At 41.4% G+C, this 18,807-nt stretch overlaps 1 protein-coding gene across 2 annotated transcripts in view; it reads right to left on the bottom strand.

Moving 5' to 3' along the window:
• TPH2 (tryptophan hydroxylase 2) overlaps positions 1-18,578 on the bottom strand; it is a 53,567-nt gene extending 34,989 nt beyond the window's left edge. Inside the window, exons 1-7 of one of the 2 annotated variants that reach the window (XM_048941177.1) lie at positions 18,497-18,578; positions 13,847-13,999; positions 12,127-12,310; positions 11,920-12,020; positions 8,290-8,357; positions 2,614-2,810; positions 852-987 (exon numbers count right to left, since the gene is read on the bottom strand). In XM_048941177.1, coding sequence (XP_048797134.1) covers positions 852-987; positions 2,614-2,810; positions 8,290-8,357; positions 11,920-12,020; positions 12,127-12,295 — 671 coding nt within the window. In that variant the 5' untranslated portion in view covers positions 12,296-12,310; positions 13,847-13,999; positions 18,497-18,578. Of the gene's footprint in view, positions 1-851; positions 988-2,613; positions 2,811-8,289; positions 8,358-11,919; positions 12,021-12,126; positions 12,311-13,846; positions 14,000-18,244; positions 18,418-18,496 lie in introns of those variants that run through there. The other variant, XM_048941168.1, reaches the window with a different exon arrangement.
• Between the last annotated feature and the right edge of the window lie 229 nt (positions 18,579-18,807).

The raw sequence follows: 18,807 nt of genomic DNA, 5'->3' as shown, positions 1-18,807 counted from the left end.
GAGCTGAATAATCAATGCTGCAATTTCATGGTAGCTTTCTGGTAAGTGATTCACTACATAAATACCATTCCTGTGGTTTGCAAGATTAGCTGATGCTTTTGGTGAAACTGCCTCCATACTAGCTGGCATGTTAGTACTGCACAGAGCACAACACGTGTAACGCAACAATCAAAATCACTTCAATCTTTTTTTCCTTCCACATTTTCATCAAGAGATCAACAGCTAGAATATTTCATCTCAACGCATAATATTCTGTTCCAAAAAAGCTGCAGTGTTGTTCCATGAGAGTCATAATTGATGTTCATCTTCTTCCTAATAATGTTCTCTGTAACAAACTTCATACATAACACCCTCTCTGGGTGAAAGAACTGTGCCTCATGATTTGCTTTGCCTGTTTCATAGGCACAGTACAAAGCTCAGCTGCAGAGTCTGGCCCCAAAAAGATAAATGGAGATACAAGACAACCAAACTATAATTCCAAAAGCAAATTTTTTCAAGAGATTCAGGGCTTCCCTTTCAAGCTTCTTTCTTTAGCTGTCCACCAGAAAAAGTCGAACTGTAGTCACTTTTTCAAAATACATATTTGAAAGCTCCATCTTCCACTACAAAATAATACAGGTAGATTTTTTGATCCACTAGATAAATAACACAGCTATTTAAGACCTTTGTAAAGAGTCCATGAGAAAACTCCTAATCAAATTCAGATTCTTCAGCATGAAGGGCTTTATCACTGACAGGGTAGCTACATTTTGTGACACGGTTCTTCTTTTCAACCTTGCCTAGTTCACTTGGGTCTTTTAAGAATCCTACAAGCACATTTTTTCACCACGAAAGCAAATGAAGCAACTTACGGTTCTGGGGTGTAGAGAGGATCCGAGCCATGTCGTACATACTGAGTACAGTGAAAAACTCTGTATGCTAAGCCAGCTAAAAAGTCTCGAGGAGAGAGATATCCAGCAACCGGTCTCACTGTGAAGCCAGACCTTTCTGAAGTGAAGGAGATAATAAAACACCATATTATAAATTACTGTATCAATTTCTAAGGACAAGTAACGGGTCTGCAGTTAATTACCAGAAACATGGCATGGAGAGTCATGGCTGAAGGTCACCACACAAAATCTTCATCTATTAAGAACAAGAATTGTTTTGCATTGCTAGTGTATTTTTAATGAAAACACCTCGAGGTACTTCAAAGTTTGCTTAAATAACTTTGTATAGAAAGGAAGGTAAAGTGCCATAAGGGATGTTCTCAAATCACAAAGCATCTGATTTTTACATCTGGCAGCAAAGCAGGAGAAAGTTATCCAAAACAGAGGATGACATCTGCAAAATGTATTGAAAACAAACAGAGCAAAATAGGATTAAACCAAACCTGCCCTTATTTTTTACAGATAAATACTGCTTTGTGATAGTAAAATACTGAATTTCAAATCTAAAGTCCTCATTTAAATGTTTAACAAAGTGTTCAGTTGACAGATTAGTCCCAGTGGAGAATTATTTCAGATTGAATAACTTTGAAGAGGACATTTCTCCCCCAAACTCATTCTTAATTCCTTGCAAGTGTTTACAAGATATTGCTCCAAGCATTTCTTCAACAGATATTAGTGCATTCTATTCAGTCTAAAAACATATTTGTGAAAAATATGCTAATTTTTGAGTTTCTAGTTAAGGAAAAAGAGCCTAATTCCTTAGGGATCATAGTGCAGTCTATGAGAATCCCAGGACACATCAAAATCAAAAGATCAATGAGCCACTTATCAGTAAATGCAATTACTGACAAACAAGAGCTAAGGATGAAGCAGGGACTGGGGAAAGTAAGCCACTCATTATCAATTTTGTATTTCTTTTAGTTAAAAATCTATGCTTGGGAGAACACACTTAGCCTTTTTCTTTTTTTCCTCTACATAACACCTAACAGCCCATAACATTGTTTTCTAAACACATGTCTGTACAGTACTTTAATTCCTGAGCACCTGAGGAAGAAGATTAAGGCATAAGGATGTGTGTCTGAAAGAAGCCCTGGAAGTAAAGAAAATCTTAACTGAACACTTTGGCAGCTCTGGAGTTAAAAACCAACAGGTTCTTCTCGTCTGTCGCTTCTCCTTCCACATGGGATACATTTCCATCACAGATGAGAAAGCAGAGGACTTCCAAACTTAAATAAGTGATATCCTGATCATTTAAAAATACCACAGAAGTTGTAGATCATCCATGGAACCCCACTGATTTTCTCCATACATCATTGTGAGCCTCATGAGGTTTTAAGCGGTCTGGAGAGCCTCATATTTTCCTTTTTCCTTAAATGCTTAGATAAGTGGGAACACACACTGTGGTTACCAGGACACCCATGCTCCATTATGAGAACAGCAGAGCTAACTCAGCTCTTTTTCACCATACACAAGGACTTTTCTCCCTGTGTAGGACAACACCAATGTGGCATGTGATTATTTATTTAACTCATCTCAGCTTCATATCCTCTTCCATGAAAAGGATAAACCACAGCTGGCTGATAGCACTGAGAGCCTTTCTATTCAATGTGCTTTGCATTACATTCTAACAGAAAGGAGTGTTTCAAGAAGCATTACCTACTGATAAATCAAACATGAATCTTACCTTTAAGAAAAACAGAGACATCTTCCAGCTGAGGCACGTTATCCTCTCTATATCCACAGTACTTAGTCAGCAGAGGAAAGTTCTTTAAATATTCACGACAAGCATGGGTGGGATAGAGTTTGCTGAGTTCCCTGAACACCACCCCCCATGTTTTAATTTCTTCAGCTGTGTACTCCACTCTGGGAATGGGTTGACCACTGTTGAGGGGAAAAAAAAAAGGGATATTACAGAGTATATTTGAATACAGATTGTATATTGACTCTGGATGGCAGAATTTCTGTGCTACTTTAATAATTATAACTACATAGAGCCTGTTAAAAAAAAAACAAACTACTTTAAAGTGATGACTAGATCCTTAGAATTCCTTAGATTTTTTTCCTAATGCTATGTTGTATGTATTACATTTATTTCATAAGAACTGCATTTCTTAATATGCAGTGAGATGACTTCCATAACATAACAGAAAGACGGATTTCTTATCTGATGCATTTGTATACCAAAGTAATAGCTTTGCTTTCTGCCACTTTTGTAATGGTTAGCTGAAGCTCCAAATTCAGTTTAACTTGTACATTCAGTAAAACCATCAGTTGATTGCTCTGTCTGTTCCCTGTAACACACAATATTCACAGGCTCTCATTTTAAAAATGAAGATTAGGCAATTATCTAGATGTTCAGAAACACATAGAAACAACAAGGTACATATACTTATTATTTAGACCACTGTGCATGTGTGTTTGGAACCCCACGTTCATTCAGGACTACATGATGAGGAAGCCCGCCTCGGAGCCAACAGCCCAGAATAAATTAAACTAAGACTTTAAATACATCTCTCAGTATTTTTCTTCTGCACAATTTCTCTGCCTCCTCCACCTTACATAGATGCAGAGAAATTGCAGAGCAGGAGCCTCCCAGGGAGCTTGCTGATCTGTCTCTCACATCCAAGATTTGCCTCGAGTGGTTACAGCTAATTCAAAACTGAATGACAGCACAGAGTGTGAGGGGCTCCTTCCAATTTGCACTGACTTGCATTTAGCTTTAAGGAATTTCCCATGACATAATCTTCATCTATCATTATGACTTCCCTCTAGAAACTTTATAATCTTTCTCTGGATTTAACGTTCACAGTCTACTACAAGCAACTACAACATCTGCCATCTCCTAAGGTATCCTTCTCTTCCCTCAGACTGCTGATGAGCACACATTAGGCAGAGGGATTCCAGGTCCCTACTTCCCACAGCCCAGCCACAGAGCTGGCACCATGGCTATTCCCAGCTCAGTGTTGCAGTGTCCTCCGCAGACCCAGACAACAGCCTTGGCTGTCCCACCAGCAGTGTGCACAGCATAATCCTGCTGCAGCAGAACTACAGTGCTGTGTATTTGCTAGAGCAGTTGAGTTTCCCTCCTGGCTCTCATCTGGTTTATAACCTTGTCTTCACCATGCCAAGTAACAAGGAACGAGCTCTTTTGTCACATGTGACTGCTGTTAAGCAGTCTCTCTATGCACAAAGAGAAGAGCCTCTGCCCTACATTTGTTTGTGGTTGTCCCCTTATCTTTGCTGAAAACTTACTATTTAATCCCCTCACCTTTCACTATGTCAAAGTATTCTGATCCATAGAGGTATCTGTCAGTCAAAAGATACTTTGTATGAGACACTCACACTTGTCAAAAACGCCCTGAGGATCCAATACATTAAATTTGCTAGTTCTCCTTCAGCCACTCTTTTGCAGACACGACAAGAATTGCAATGCATGTGGTGAAGCATTGCTCACCAGCAGAAGCTGCACTGGTCCATGTCTGTTCTGCTGTGGGAGCCAATCCTTCAGATCCAGTATCTGTCTTCACCTGCACAGACCATCAATCTTAAACTGCTGCCAGCTCATGGGAAGGATAACAGAGCTACTCTAAATCGTATCATACACACCAGGTACACATAGACTGGTACTCCACCCACCTGGGGCTACCAGAGCTGTGCAGGAGCCTCATCCCTTTTCCCTAGATGCAGCATCTACTATGGATACTGCCATTACAGGTCAGCACTGGCCCAGCAAAGCTGAAGAAATCTGAGTGCCAGTGGGAAAAAAAAATCAAGATTCTATTTAGCACATGACTAGAAAAGTATAAAGAAAACCAGGGTCCTGACGCTTGTTCACTCTTCTCTAGGAGGTTTATAATATAGTAATTGTTTCAATTAATTCATTAGCACTGAAATAAGGTTCACTGAACATTAATTCCTTATTAGAATTTATGCCTAGTAGCACTGATCTTATTTAAAGATGATGGTGATACTGCTTTCTTTATTAAGAGTGCTTTCTTTATTGACAGGATGGAGGTAGCCAGACTCAAGGGTGGATTGTGCCATTCTTTCACTTTTCTCACCCTCTTACAAGCATGACCCACCTTGCTTTCATCACCCAATAAATCACACCAAAGGACAGCCTAGTCAGCCACAAGCAAACTGGCTTTGCAAGGACATTAAAGGCTAACCTAACCTGAATTTTCATTTCCCCTTATTAAAATGGTCTTTCCATTTTGCCACAGTCATGAGCTATCAACTCATATTATGAATCCCCTCTATAAGCCTTGCATTTCTCTTCCAGATTTAATTTTCTCAACACTTCTGCAATCTCTAATCAGTCTCAAAGGGCTAATTAGCAAGTTTAACACATTTTCACTATCTTTAGGATATAAGCTATGTGAAGGAGGGAGGAATATTTATTTTTTGGTCCATTTATTTCACAGAGTCGATCTTCATTGATGTGCTCTATTAGCACATCTTTCCCTTTAACACCTAGCACCAGCAAGGATCTGCTCCTCTAGGTTCACATCTTAGTGTTTTTCTCTCTGTCCCCAGCTGAGGCCTCTTTATGTTCTATCAAAGAAGGACATCTACTGCTTCAGAACAGCAACTCATAACGGAAATGTCAGTCAGGGATTTTCAACTCAATACTTTTTGACAGAGCCATCTCCTTGAGCCAATTTTTTGCGGCCAAATCTCTTTTTTTTTTTAAGGAACCAAGTTTGTGGGGTTTTTTAAACACTGGAGGACGAAAATTAGCAATGCATCAACCTCAGCTTTCAATGAGGAAGAAATACTGAGAGGTTCGCGACAATGCTCTAAATTTGCCTCTAAGAGAAGCCCTTATACCAAAGTTGTATTTTACCCTATCGTGAAGCTCTCCCAGCATTTCCTGACATACCTATTCTTTTTGTAGAAATAATAAGTAGTCTTTCAGACCACAAAAGAAGGTGCAATGACACTGCAATGTAGTGTTAAGACACCTAAACTAATTCTGAATGCACCAGCATGGGTAGCAGAAATAGTTCAGCTGCAGCAGGCTCCTCCTGATTTTCTCCTTGCTGGGCTGTCTCTAAGAGCAGATGTATCCAGAGAGAGACCGACTGTACAGCTCCATGGATATGGCATGTCCGAGGGGTGAAAAAAGTCATGTTGGCAGATCTGAGGCATATGAATGAGTTTTTGCCACATTTTAGGTAACTGTGAAGGTCAGTGGCCTCTAAGCCATTTTTTGGTTAAAAACATTCAAAGAATCTCATTTTGCTGTTCCAGCTGCTACCATGAAGAATGTGAAATGTCTTACAACATTTGAAAATATCACTGGGATGAGGGAGTATTTGTGAGTAGATTTGCCCCCAAATAACCTCTGTTACAAATTTGTTGACTTTTGTAATCTGCAGAAATGGGTACTGAGTCTTCAAAATCTAAAGAAGAAAAAGCATTTTCCTTCCTTTTATCTCTTTTTCTGGAAATGTGCAAGATTTCTCAGAAAAGTTGTTTCTTGCCAGTTTCAGAGAAATAAATCCTTCTAGCAGAACACCAACCACTGCTCAGTGAGCCAGCAGGACCTTTCCAGCATTTAGACAGCTTAGAGGGGGAGAAACGAGGAAGATATTGCCAACAGCTTAGCAGCTGTGAGATGCAGGACACTACCATTTTCCTTACTAATAAGAGGAGAACTGTCCTAGTTTACCAAGAGAGGTCTAGAAGCACACAGTACGCCCTCATCCACAGGTATCTGCTTGACATTTCACACTGCAGCAAACGTTAGGAAAGAATAACTAACTCTGCAGCAAGCATGAGACTGGGAAATAAAATCAATCAGCTGTAAGCAAACAAAAAACTTGCCTCAACTGTAATCTGAAAACTGGCTAAGCTTAGGATTTACAGTGACAAAGGGATCAAAACCCAGAGCCTGGGAAGCTTTTCCACCCACCATCCTGTCCCAGCATGCAGAACATCAGTGCGCTGTAAGAGTGCCATGAGCACCCAGACAAACAAATGCCACTGGGGGCTGAAGAAAGGAAAACCAAACACTGGTGCTTGGACATCTACTGTATTGGTAACAGCATAACAACAGGAATGGAACAAAACTGAAGGAGAAAGATAATTAGGATTACATGGTCACAAAGTAGACTTAGTTTTCCTGTCCCAACCTCCAGTCTTCTACAGCTCATGAATTAACTTTACAATAAGAACAAAGAAAGCAGAACCAAAAAAACTTCTAAAATGCTTTTCTGAATTGCTTCCTGATAGGATATGCCTTTCATGAAGGGAGAAAATAACTGTTGTGCTCTGCATTCTTTAAACAATATACTTTGAAATCTCAAAGGAGAAAAAGAAAAGCAAAAATCTGAAAATGGAAAGGAACATGAAATTAGTATGCTCCTTCCGCTGAGAGCGAGGGCAAACAAAACAGAGCCTAATTAGAATTAGCTGAATCCTTACTTGAGAAGAAAATTGCAACACGGTAGGTATTCTTAAGTAGCACAGAAAGTTTCCCAACTTCCAGACATGGCAGCAAATTGAAAATACTGATTTGACAAGGAAAAAGATCAGAAGGCGGAACCACAAACAGCATACTTATACATAGACACCAGTTCCATAAACTACAGGGAAATCCACTCAGTGAATTCTGAGAAGTTGATAGCCGTGGTAGCAACATTCATAAAAGGCATTTTACAGCATCCAGCATATTAAGAGCATGAAAAGAAAAGAATCATTTTCTATTACTGCCTTGTTCAGATAGCTACAGCTAACTGTAAGTTAACCGTTAAGTTACAGCTTTCCCAGATTTGGACCAAATCTTAGGATCCTCAGGACCTGACTCTTACCTGTACCTGAAGGTAGAGATGTCATTCATTTTCATTTTTAGTCCTAATTGTGACTAATTTTGAGAATTCATCCTGTTGCAATGGTAGGAGTCAAACTGTTATGACAAACATGGTCCTTGTGTGAAGCATAGTGCTCCACTTTTGTTTGGGTGCTATTCCAGGTATGTCTAACAGTCCTCCTCACAAGAAACACAACTTTCTTTGGTTCAAACAGCTAATAATGATTTGGCATAGAGCAACCACACAGGGACACTAGCTACATACAATTCAGCAGTGCATCAGTTTTTCATTAATAACAGTTCCTTAACTTTAATCTGCTATTAATAAAATGCTGAAAGGGTAGTGCTTGTATTTCAAATGCTTTCCTTCCTTGTCTGTATCTGTTCTGAAAATGTAACAGGATTTCAAGCATCAGGTTTGCATAGCTGAACCAGTGGTAGTTTAAAGGATGACTTTGTCTACTGCAAAACTTCTTGCTACAGAATGAAGTAGAGCATGAATTCTAACTAGTCAGCAGCCCAGGGAAGAGTTATACCAGTACTTACTATTTATAGCTCATGGCAACATCCACAAAGTATTTTCTTCTCTGTCGATAGACATTGTCTTTAAATCCCTTAAGCAAGGAAGAAGAAAGTAATTTATAACAAAGACAGAAAATTAGCTGTGAGAATTATAAATCATTTAAGTGTTTATCCAGTACCAAATTATATTGTATTTTGATCAACACCATCTTATGGATTGTAAGAGAAAAATAGCTTTTGCCTTTTTCCCCCCACCAAAGTCCCACAGGGTGTTTTTAAGATAGGTTTGTGCATAGGTAGTCATTTTTCCAAGGCACTGAAAAAGCAAAACTGTTTTCCTGTCATTTCATCTCATGCAGGTTTTCCTTAATCTGTATGGAGATCTACAGGCAGGCATAAAGCAGAATAACTGACCTTTTCTTAATACATCTGTCATCACTAGAAGACAGAAGGTGCCCAGAGTTCACAAGTAACTCATTTTGAAGATGCTACTTCAGCAGTTGCCATCTTAACCAACACATCAGAGACTGAGCCAACAGCCTCCAACAGCAAATACACACATGCCTCCAATTTGAGCTACAGATCAAACTCCCTACATATTAGGCTACAGCAGGTTCTTGCTTTTTGCATATTAAGTGCAAAAGAGCTGTATTACACATACAGACTAGACTCAGTAACAGCCCTTCAAGCTATTCAAAATCAAAACATTCTCTTCTATATCTACAAAAAATTTAGACAATTTAGGTTTTAGACTACAAAAGAGCTACCTACTTTAAAAGCAGGACTTGTAACCTCTTGAAGATGGAAAAGAATAGTTATCTAAGTGCCACAACTAGTAGCTCAGAAAGTGCATTTAAATTTCCTCAAGTGCCATGACTTAAATGGGATGCTCCCATCACCTAGACATAGCTGGAAAGTAGAACACATTTTTTCCTTACTGTTCACATATACAGATTTGCAAAGGGAATGAAAACACAGTGTATTTTGACTTGAAATGCTTATGAGTTTGCATGAGAAAACTCAAAAGGTATTTTATGGCCCCATAACCAAAGCTGCGCTGCTAGGGCTGAGCAAGGGAAAATGTCAGAGGACTGTACAGAGAATTCAAGCCTCCACTATTACACAGGACAGCAAATGCCTTACACAACACCCTTCAGGTACTGAGCAATCCAGTGTATACAAGCTGGGAGAACTCCTTGGGAGTAGCCCTGCTGAGAAGGACTTAGCGGTTCTGACTGATGAAGAACTTAACATGAGCCAGCAGTGTGCACTTGCAGCCCAGAAGGCCAATGGTATCCTGGGCGCCATCAGAAGAGGGGTGGCCAGCAGGATGAGAGAAGTGACTGTCCTCCTCTATTCTGCCCTTGTGAGGCCCCAGCTGAAGTACTGTGTCCAGGTCTGGGGCGTCCAACACAGGAATTATGTGGAGCTGTCAGAGAGAGTCCAGAGAAGGCCACAAGGACAAATCAAGGGCTGGAGCACCTCTCCTATGAAGACAGGCTGAAGAAACTAGGCTTGTTCAGCCTGGAAAAGAGAAGGCTGGGGGGAGACTTCATTGCAGCTTTCCAGTATTTAAAGAGAGCTTATAAACATGAGGAAAATCAACTTTTTACATGGATGGATAGCAATAGGACAAGGGGAAATCATTTTAAACTAAAAGAAGGGAGATTTAGATTAGATGGCAGGGGGAACTTCTTTACTGAGAGAATAGTGAGGCGCTGGAACAGGTTGCCCAGAGAAGTCATGGATACCCCCAGAAATGCGTAAGGCCAGGCTGGGTGGGGACCTGAGCAGCCTTATCATCTGTGGCAGAGGGGTTAGAACTTGACAATCCTTGGGGTCCCTTCCAACCCAAGCCATTCTAGGAGTATACAATTTATTTATTTTTTTTTTAAACATGCCATTCATTTGGTTATCAACTTGCTGTGCATAACTATCATGAACTTCATGCAAACAACTGCCTGCCTCCTTAATCTTGCATTTTTGTGGCCTGCTTTCAACAGGGCATAGCACCCTCCTGTGAAATGCTACAGAAGAGTCAAGAACGGCGCTATAATCAACACCGCTCCTATAGAGAAGCTTTTTGACAGGCAAAAACTTGTGACATTTTGGAGCGTATGTCTGTCTGCTTAATACCCTTTACACTAGCATTGTTACTCAGCTGTAACATGCAACAGACAAAATGGAAGGGATGACAGCATAGGTGACTCAAATGTCCAGCACGTGCAGAGAAATCAAGACTGAAACCACTAGCCAATATGGAATGGGTTAGAACCTAAACTAGTGCTGTACTGATTCCATAATGGAGCAATTCTCTTTGGTCTGGCATCAATACATTACTATGAAGGAACAGAGCAGGCACCAGAACTGGCATTTGAAAGGCCAATCACAGATTTTATAGTTTTCTCCCCCATCTCTAATATCTAGCGTGCTGCATACGCTAACAAATGGTGTGTAAATTATGTTCATAATAGTTCCCTCAAGTGTAAAATATATATTCATATAATGCAAATGTCTTTTTTCATTGTCTGTAAAACTGAAGGCAGATTTTCAGTAGAGCACTCAACTATTTAATGAAGGCACCAGCTCAGAACATAAAACAGTATCAAATGGCTCATCACAATCATCAACTCAAGGCTAGAATGAGTTGCCATTAAGGCCTCTGTTTGAACCAAATTACTGCTAATGGTTGAAGGTAATAAACAGATTTTTCCATTCTGAGAAAAATAGTAGGTAAATCCTAGCTTGTCACTAAGAAGTATATGGCAGAAATCAGGACCCAGGAACATGCTTCCCAACAGCAGGCCCACAGTGCAGGAAAGGCTCGTATTCAGGTACTTCAGTTCATTCCTTCCTTTCACCTGGGAGCTTCCTATAATACCAGTTGAATTCAGCTTTCAGAGTAGGAATAATACAGTAAGTTGCCATTAGTATTGCTCAACCAACAGGTCCAAAGGTGGAAACCTCGATTTGAAACAAGTGAAAATCCCTTAACACAAATGCTTGCAATCATCTGCTATGTAAAGAATTAGATGTTAAGCATGTACGGACTTGAGCCAAATGGAGTAAAACAAACCTTTTTTTTTTTTTTTGTCTTTTTACACTGAGCATTTGGCACCACTGCAGGTATCACTTATATGAAATGCAAGCTTGACTCCTGTCACTGAAGTCAGGAAACAATATGAGACACCTTCCCATCTGTTGCATTCCTTTCTGCACACAGAAACAGGAACGTGCTGCTGTTTTATTTTGCAATTATCTCCTGAGTGGCCAGGAAGTCTTTTTCCACAATTATTTTTTCTCTGACAACTAAGTTTATATCTATTCTTATTTAAGAGCCACTTGTGACAGCCCCTAAGGTCACAGTGATCTAAACTCTTCTCTTTGTCTGAAAACTTCTAACAACCAGCTAAATAAGAAGTAAATAAATGAGAACAGAAAAAAAGACAAAGTTTTCAGGAGTCCTTTATGGAGGACTTCCTTCTTTCATGTCCAGCTACAGAAAAGGATAATTAATTCATTGGAAACAGTGAACAGAACTAAACACCGACCATGCTCAGAAAAGCACTCAAAACCAGCAGTCAACAGGATTTTTATTTGACTGGCAAAGAATGTGAACAAATTATCTGCAATACAATTGTATTTTACACTTACAGGGTGATCTGCATCCAGCTCAGATCCATACATCAATACTCTTTGTGAACATTTGTCTAATTCAGATATCTTCCGAGGAAACCAAGGGACACAATCAAGATCTGCAGAAGATAGAATGTGAGTTAAATATACTGAATGTAAGATTATGGCTGTAACTGTGCAAAACATTTGTGAGTCTATAAAACAGCGATACAGAAATAGCCTTGCCTTCCTCATCAGTCCAGATGTTTTCTGGTGGATTCAGAGACACAATGTTAGTTTGAAACTTGAGCAACTGGATTAGCTCATTAAATTCCTTCTTACTGCAGTCACAATCCACAAAAATTTCTACCTCTGAGTTCCTTCTCTTTGATTTTCGTGATTCAATATGAACCATGCTCACATGTTTCTCCTGCAGAAAGAAGAAACAATGGGTTAAATATAGACATATCAGTTAGGATTGCAATATTGATGGCATATTCCTCAAGAAAGCTTTTTCAAGTTTCAAATGAAGGTCCCCTCTGGTACAGGCAGCCAGCAGTTTCTGATCTTCCACATGTGAATCCACATAGTAGGCAACTATTTCACTGGCACACTCCATAAAGTATGTATACACTGCGTCTTCTTAATTAACACATTCACGCAACAAATCTGCAGAAGGAAAAGACTCCATTTGCTGAGGGCTTTGAATCTGCTGATTGTAGACCAGCAGATTACAAAAGCCAAGCAGAATCATTTTGATGATCTCTTCCTGAGCAAACCAGGCCACAGGACTCCTTTTCAACTGACACAGGGATGATGGTTTCAGACATTCTCTTCTGAAGTAGAGAAAGTGGCTTTGATTAACCCTAGGTTTAGATGACAACATAATCCCACCCTTCCCATGCTCAAATTGCTCAGCAACTATGTGAATGCAGTTGATCTCTCTGCAACATCTTCCAAATACATTTTAGAAAGCCAAATGAATTGTATGTAAGCAAATTGTTCTCAAGGTAGAGCAGACATATATATTCAGGATTTTGGGTCTGAACCCATTGAATAATTTAAGCCAGAGCTGCATTTTGGAAAGAAGATGCGTTGAAAACAGTTCCTGCAGTTCCTATTGGCTTGCTTAGCCCTCTCCTGCTTCTGTTGTGCAACAGAAGCTCAGCTCACTCCACTTTCAACATCTGGACAGTCTAGATATCTGCATCAGCCTGGGGAATCTGCGCCCAGAACCTACTCCTGTCATTTAGGCTCAGTAACACCCTGTGCTCCCACAGTTATACCCCTCTGATGGTTTAGCATGAAGCGGTAGATTCCAAATCACCTCTTAACATTTTCTTCACTGCACAGACTGAGCAGCCTAAGGTTTTCATCATGGTGCTTTGCCTGAATTGTCCTTAGAAATGCCTTCAAGTCCTCTTCAGTGTATTAATAAGGTAAGCAGACTACATAGAGTACCAGCAGTCAGATTGAAAACCACCAATTGCATTGGGATCTATCTGGAAACCAATGCTTCACAATGTAAGTTCCAGTTAGACAGAAAGCTCTGACCCTGCAAGCACTTAAAGGTGCACTTAAATTTATGACCAAACACTGTTCTACAACAAGGTTGTCATCACTATCTGACTTTGAGCATATAATTCAGACTCTGAACTGCTCTCTGAAACTGCTTCCTTTCATCATGGTCTGCACAAAGAACTTCAAACCTAATTTATGATGCTGAGAATCACACTTTGGAAATCTAAAGTGAATAGTGCGAATATCACCATCACAGTTAAACTTTGTTCCAGAAAATTCTCTGAGAGTCTTAAATGCTTTGTTGAACGACCCATAAAGCCCGAAGTTACACTCTGCAGATTCACTAAAAGTAACTGCACTCTATGGTGCATTAATTTATACCAACAAAGAGCCTGACCTCAGTATTCTTCCTCGTCTGATCAGCACAATGATATGTAAGCTTTACCTGAAAAAGCCGGAGAGCTTTCACCAATCCGCCAACTTCATTCTTCAAGGAAAACACCACAGCTGTCTTTCCACCTTCAGAAACCGACTCGCCTTTCCCATTTCCCTTGCTGCCTTTTTTCTCCTCATTTTTCCCAGAGCTTGATCTGTTTATCTACAAACAGATAAAAAACAGCATTGATTCAGTTGCAAAAGGGTATTTCCCAAAAGTAAGACATATTACATAAAGAGAAACTTTCATTAGAAAATAGCTGAATTGAACCTATCCAGACTTAATTTAAAAGTTAATTTATTTACCTGAAACCAGAATCACAGATATACATATACACAGGATATATATTGACTTTTTAGGGCCACGCTATCAAGACGAATAAGGAAAGCAAAAGGAGATGATGGTCTGAATTACCACAAAACCACTAATTGCAGTGATGCTATTCTATCTCTAAGTCAGTCCAAGATGATTTTTACTAGTCTGTACCTCTGTATTATCTATTGTCAAGAGTCCAATACTCTCTGACCAGCTGCTTTTAGACGTTCCACACATGGGGTGCATAATGCTTAGTACAAAACGTACTTAGCAGAAGATGTGTGATGTTACACAGGAATTCAGATTTAGCAGTGATACTTAACACACTGAAAACAGACTACAAATACAAGTGATACTTGGCAAAAAGCTGCAGTCTCAGTAAACAGTTCAATCACAACGTCAGTGTTATTTGCATTACTGGTCTGTCTATTACTAGTTGTGAGATCACACTCGGTGAATGGTGCCCAATGTCCCCATGTGTGGATGGAGATCAGTGACAAGTCGTGTCCCTTAGGGGTCAGTACTGGGACCAAGCCTCATTAACACCTTCATCAATGACATGGACAACGGTATCAAGTGCACCATCAGCAAGTTTGCTGACAACACCAAGCTGTGTTGTACTTTTGACATGCCTGAAGAACAGGATGCCTGTCAAAGAGACCTAGACAGGCTCCAGCTATGGGCCCAGGAGAACCTCACAACGTTCAACACATTCAAGTGCAAGGTCCTGCACATGGGTCACGGCAACCCCTGCTACCAGTACAAGCTGGGGGATGAAAAGATGGAGCACAGCCCTAGCAAAGAGGACTTGGAGATACTGGTGGCTAACAACTTGAACACAAGCCTGCAATGTGCCCTTGCAGCCCAGAAAGCCAACCTTATCCTTGGCTGCATCAAAAGCAGTGTGACCAGCAGGTTGAGGGAGGTGATCCTGCCCCCTTGACTCTGCACTGGTGAGACCTCACCTGGAATACTGTGTCCAGATCTGGAGCCCTCAGTAAATGAGAGACATGGACCTGTTGGAGCATGCCTAGAGGAGTGCCACAAAAATGGTCTAGGAGATGGAACACCTCCCTGTAAGGACAGGCTGAGAGAGCTGGGGCTGCTCAGCCTAGAAAAGAGAACACTCTAGGAGACCTGAGATCAGCCTTACAGTACCTAACGGGGGGGGGGGAGGACAAGGGGGGCTATAAGGATGAAGGGGACAGACTCTTTAGCAGTGTCTGTTGTGATAGGACAAGGGAAAATAGTTTCAAACAGAGAGATTCAGACTGGATGTAAGAAAAAAAGGCTTTTTGTTTTTTGTTTTTTTACAATAAGGGCAGTGAGGCAGTCAAACAGGTTGCCCAGAGAGGTGGTGGATACCCCATCCCCAAAGACATTCAAGGTCAGGCTGGACCAGTGTCTGAACAACCTGTTCTAGCTGTAGGTATCCCTGTTCACTGCAGGAGAGCTGGACCAGATGGTCATTAAAGGTCCTTTCCAACTCAAACAACTCTATGCTTCTCTGATCTTGTGCTCACCGTCACTATGCTGGGTGTACCTGGTCACCAGAAATGAATAAATGGATTAAGGCCACTGATCTCCCTGCTGTTATCCTATTAGTGATGTAGTTTTCATACCCATACTGGGCTGAGCCATGTGTTCACTTCCACCATACTGGTCAGGCTTAACTCAAGGAGTCATTCATGCTGTAAGTAACTCTGGAGAGATATCTAAATCAACAGTTAATCTATGTAACTGAGGGCAGCCATGTATCTAAAGCAAAGGCTACTCCCTGGTACCCACCAAGATAAGATTAGCTTTCTGCAAATGCTGTGGTCACTCACATTCAGCCTTATTCATTGAGCTTCACAGGCACATCCTCCTACCCATCACTGCTGAGCCTTCTTCCATTGCTGGGGTTTACTGGTCAGCCATGCTCATTAAATTTAAAATATAAATTTTATGCTATCTGTTGTAGTACAGTTGCTGTGTAATGTCATTTCTCCTGAGAAATCTACGATCTTCTCTTAATCAAGAAGGTGAAAACTTTGCTTCAAATGAGGTTTGCCTCATCCAGTAGTTTCCAAGAAATGTGGACTTTTTTCAGTGAACTTAAATTCTGTTGAGATGCAACAGAACAGCAAGTTGGGCTCTATAAGCTCTGTAGACAGTTCTGATAATACTGACCATGATTTTCAAAAACCAGCCTGCATTCTCCAACCAAGTTGTGACTCAGAGAAATGCTGCCCTCAGTGAGATGCTCACCACTTTCTAAACAACAGTATCACCTCTAATATGGTCACTAAAAGACACGAACTTAGAAACTAAGAGACATATACAACAATTCCACAACTACTAACAGTTCTTTGTAAACTGTAGAAAACAATCAAAAATTCCACCCATTCTTTGAACAGGTCTCAACTCTTGGTTAAAGCCAAGTATCTATTCCTGTTTTCTTAGAGCTGCCAAGGTGGGTTATCCCACGTGCAGGATGTCTGTGGCTCTGTCTAGGGCAATGGGCTTTACTAAAGTCTCCCTGTGCTTTCCAAAAAACATTACGTTTCATAAGGAGCTTTTTGTCCCAGGAAAAAGAGATTAGTAAAGTTTAATCTAATTCCTTTTCTAAAATGGATTAATTGAGATAGTTTTCTTAGCACTAAATACTGCTGACAGAGATGAGATATTTGCATCACACCCTCTCAACACAGCCACACGGCACATGTTAAACTAGTTTGCTTTTCTACCTGATCCCAGTCCACTTTGAGGTACCTCCCTCTGCTGCATGAGACCACAGGATATTCAGCTCCCACTGGACATATATATATGTGAATATATATATATATATATATATATATGTATATGTGTGTGTGTGTGTATACACACATACATAAAAAGCACAAGAATGCACTGAATTAAAAGAAGAGCTAGTTGAAATGCATCTTCTTACCAAAAGCAACAACTTAAAATAGCACAGGTTAAACTACCCCTACCACATACTCAAAGGTCTCTGTGGTCTCTTATCATTTATCAGATCATACTTAAACCATTTGGAAAAAGTAATTCTGCTTGTGAAGACACTCAAACACATTTACTTTTTTAGCAATTGAGCTTATATGGTTCTTCCTGCTGAGGGGTTTGCTTGGGGACAGTCTAGTGGAAGGTCACTTTGGCTTTAACTTCAACAATATCTGGGATTTGGCTGAGCAGTTTTCATCTATATGAAGTGCACAGATGCTGTTTATATAGCATCCATGCTTCTTCACTGTAAGCTGTTTCCAGGAAGCTACACACAGAGGATGACAGTCATCCTGAGCACCTCAGTACCACTGATTCCTCAGGGAAACAAGGGCATCTGGCACCCTCCATGACTGCCTAAGGTTCAGCACTACTTCAAAACAAGCATTACCTGAAGTGATGACTGAAAGCCTCTCTTGAGTGTAAGAAAACCAGATTAGCTCATCATCACAAGCCCAACTGAAGAGGCTATGATATTGCAAGAGCTCAAATCTTATCAGCCATGCCTATTATTTAATTATAAAGTGTTTTAATGGTAAGCAGATCAACCATCCTAATGAAAATGAGTTGCCTGGAGCAAGTGCAAGTACTCAGGAGCAAAGGAGTAAACTACAGAATAACTCAAAGTAACTCAAACAAAATATGTAAAACAGACAGATCCCATTTAATTCAACATTTCTGACAGAAATAAAGCACACACAAACAAGGATATTACACGTTTTCCTGTAAGGCCAGTTCACAACTGGTACAAGCAGGCACATCCCGTGGGTTCGACTCAAATTCCCAAAGCCCCCACACGCTGCAGGTCTGACATACAACTTTATGGGCTCTGAGTTTTGAAAACCCGAAACGTTCACCCCATTCAGAGCGGATGAGAACATCAGCACCCGTTACAGACAGCGTAAGCCTACTCGGAGCCGATTAGCGGTCCGGTTTGAGGACACCCTCGCGGCAGCGCTGGGAAGCAGCACCCGTTGGATTCTCAGCAGCCGCCAGCGATGCCTGCGGCCGCAAAGTTAAGCCCGCGGGCCGGCAGCTCGCTGCCCTACCTCCGGATCCCCCCGCCGCTTCTGTCCCAGCCCCGCCACTTACGGTGAGGCCGCCGGGACGCTCCTCCGGCAGGGCCGAGTCCAGCGAGAAGCCCCTCCGCGCCCAGTATTTGCTGGAGAACATCATCATGGCGGGCTGCATGGGACCGACCGGGCGGGGCAGCGCCACGCTCTGCTCCTCGCTCGCCGCGCCGCCTTTTATCCGGCCCCGCGGGGGCTGACGGAAAGCCGCCGAGGGGGGACCCGACGCCGCTGACGGAGCCGTGTGCGGGCGGGCGCCCTCGGCCTCGCTTACCTCATCCGCAGAGCCTCGGGGCAGCGGCTGCAGCTCCTCACATCTCAGTGATACTCAGTGAATAGCCCACCGTGGTGGCCCGCCTTGAACCCAACAGCAGAGCCCCAAACCACCCCGTGTTAGGAGCCCCACCAGCCGGCTTTGGGCAGCCGGGATGCAGGTGGCCCTGGGGAGCACGTGTGGATGCGGGGACAGCGGGCCTCAGTACAACACCAACGATAAATAAATAAAAGGAGTGGAAAGTTGCACAGAGTTATTTCCACGTCGGCTTTGATGTGAGGAATTCTTTGATGTAGAAACTCATCTTTCCT

This window comes from Lagopus muta, chromosome 1 (genome assembly GCF_023343835.1).
Source record: "Lagopus muta isolate bLagMut1 chromosome 1, bLagMut1 primary, whole genome shotgun sequence".
Classification (NCBI taxonomy): Eukaryota; Metazoa; Chordata; class Aves; order Galliformes; family Phasianidae; genus Lagopus; species Lagopus muta.
This window is presented reverse-complemented; position numbering and strand designations above follow the sequence as displayed.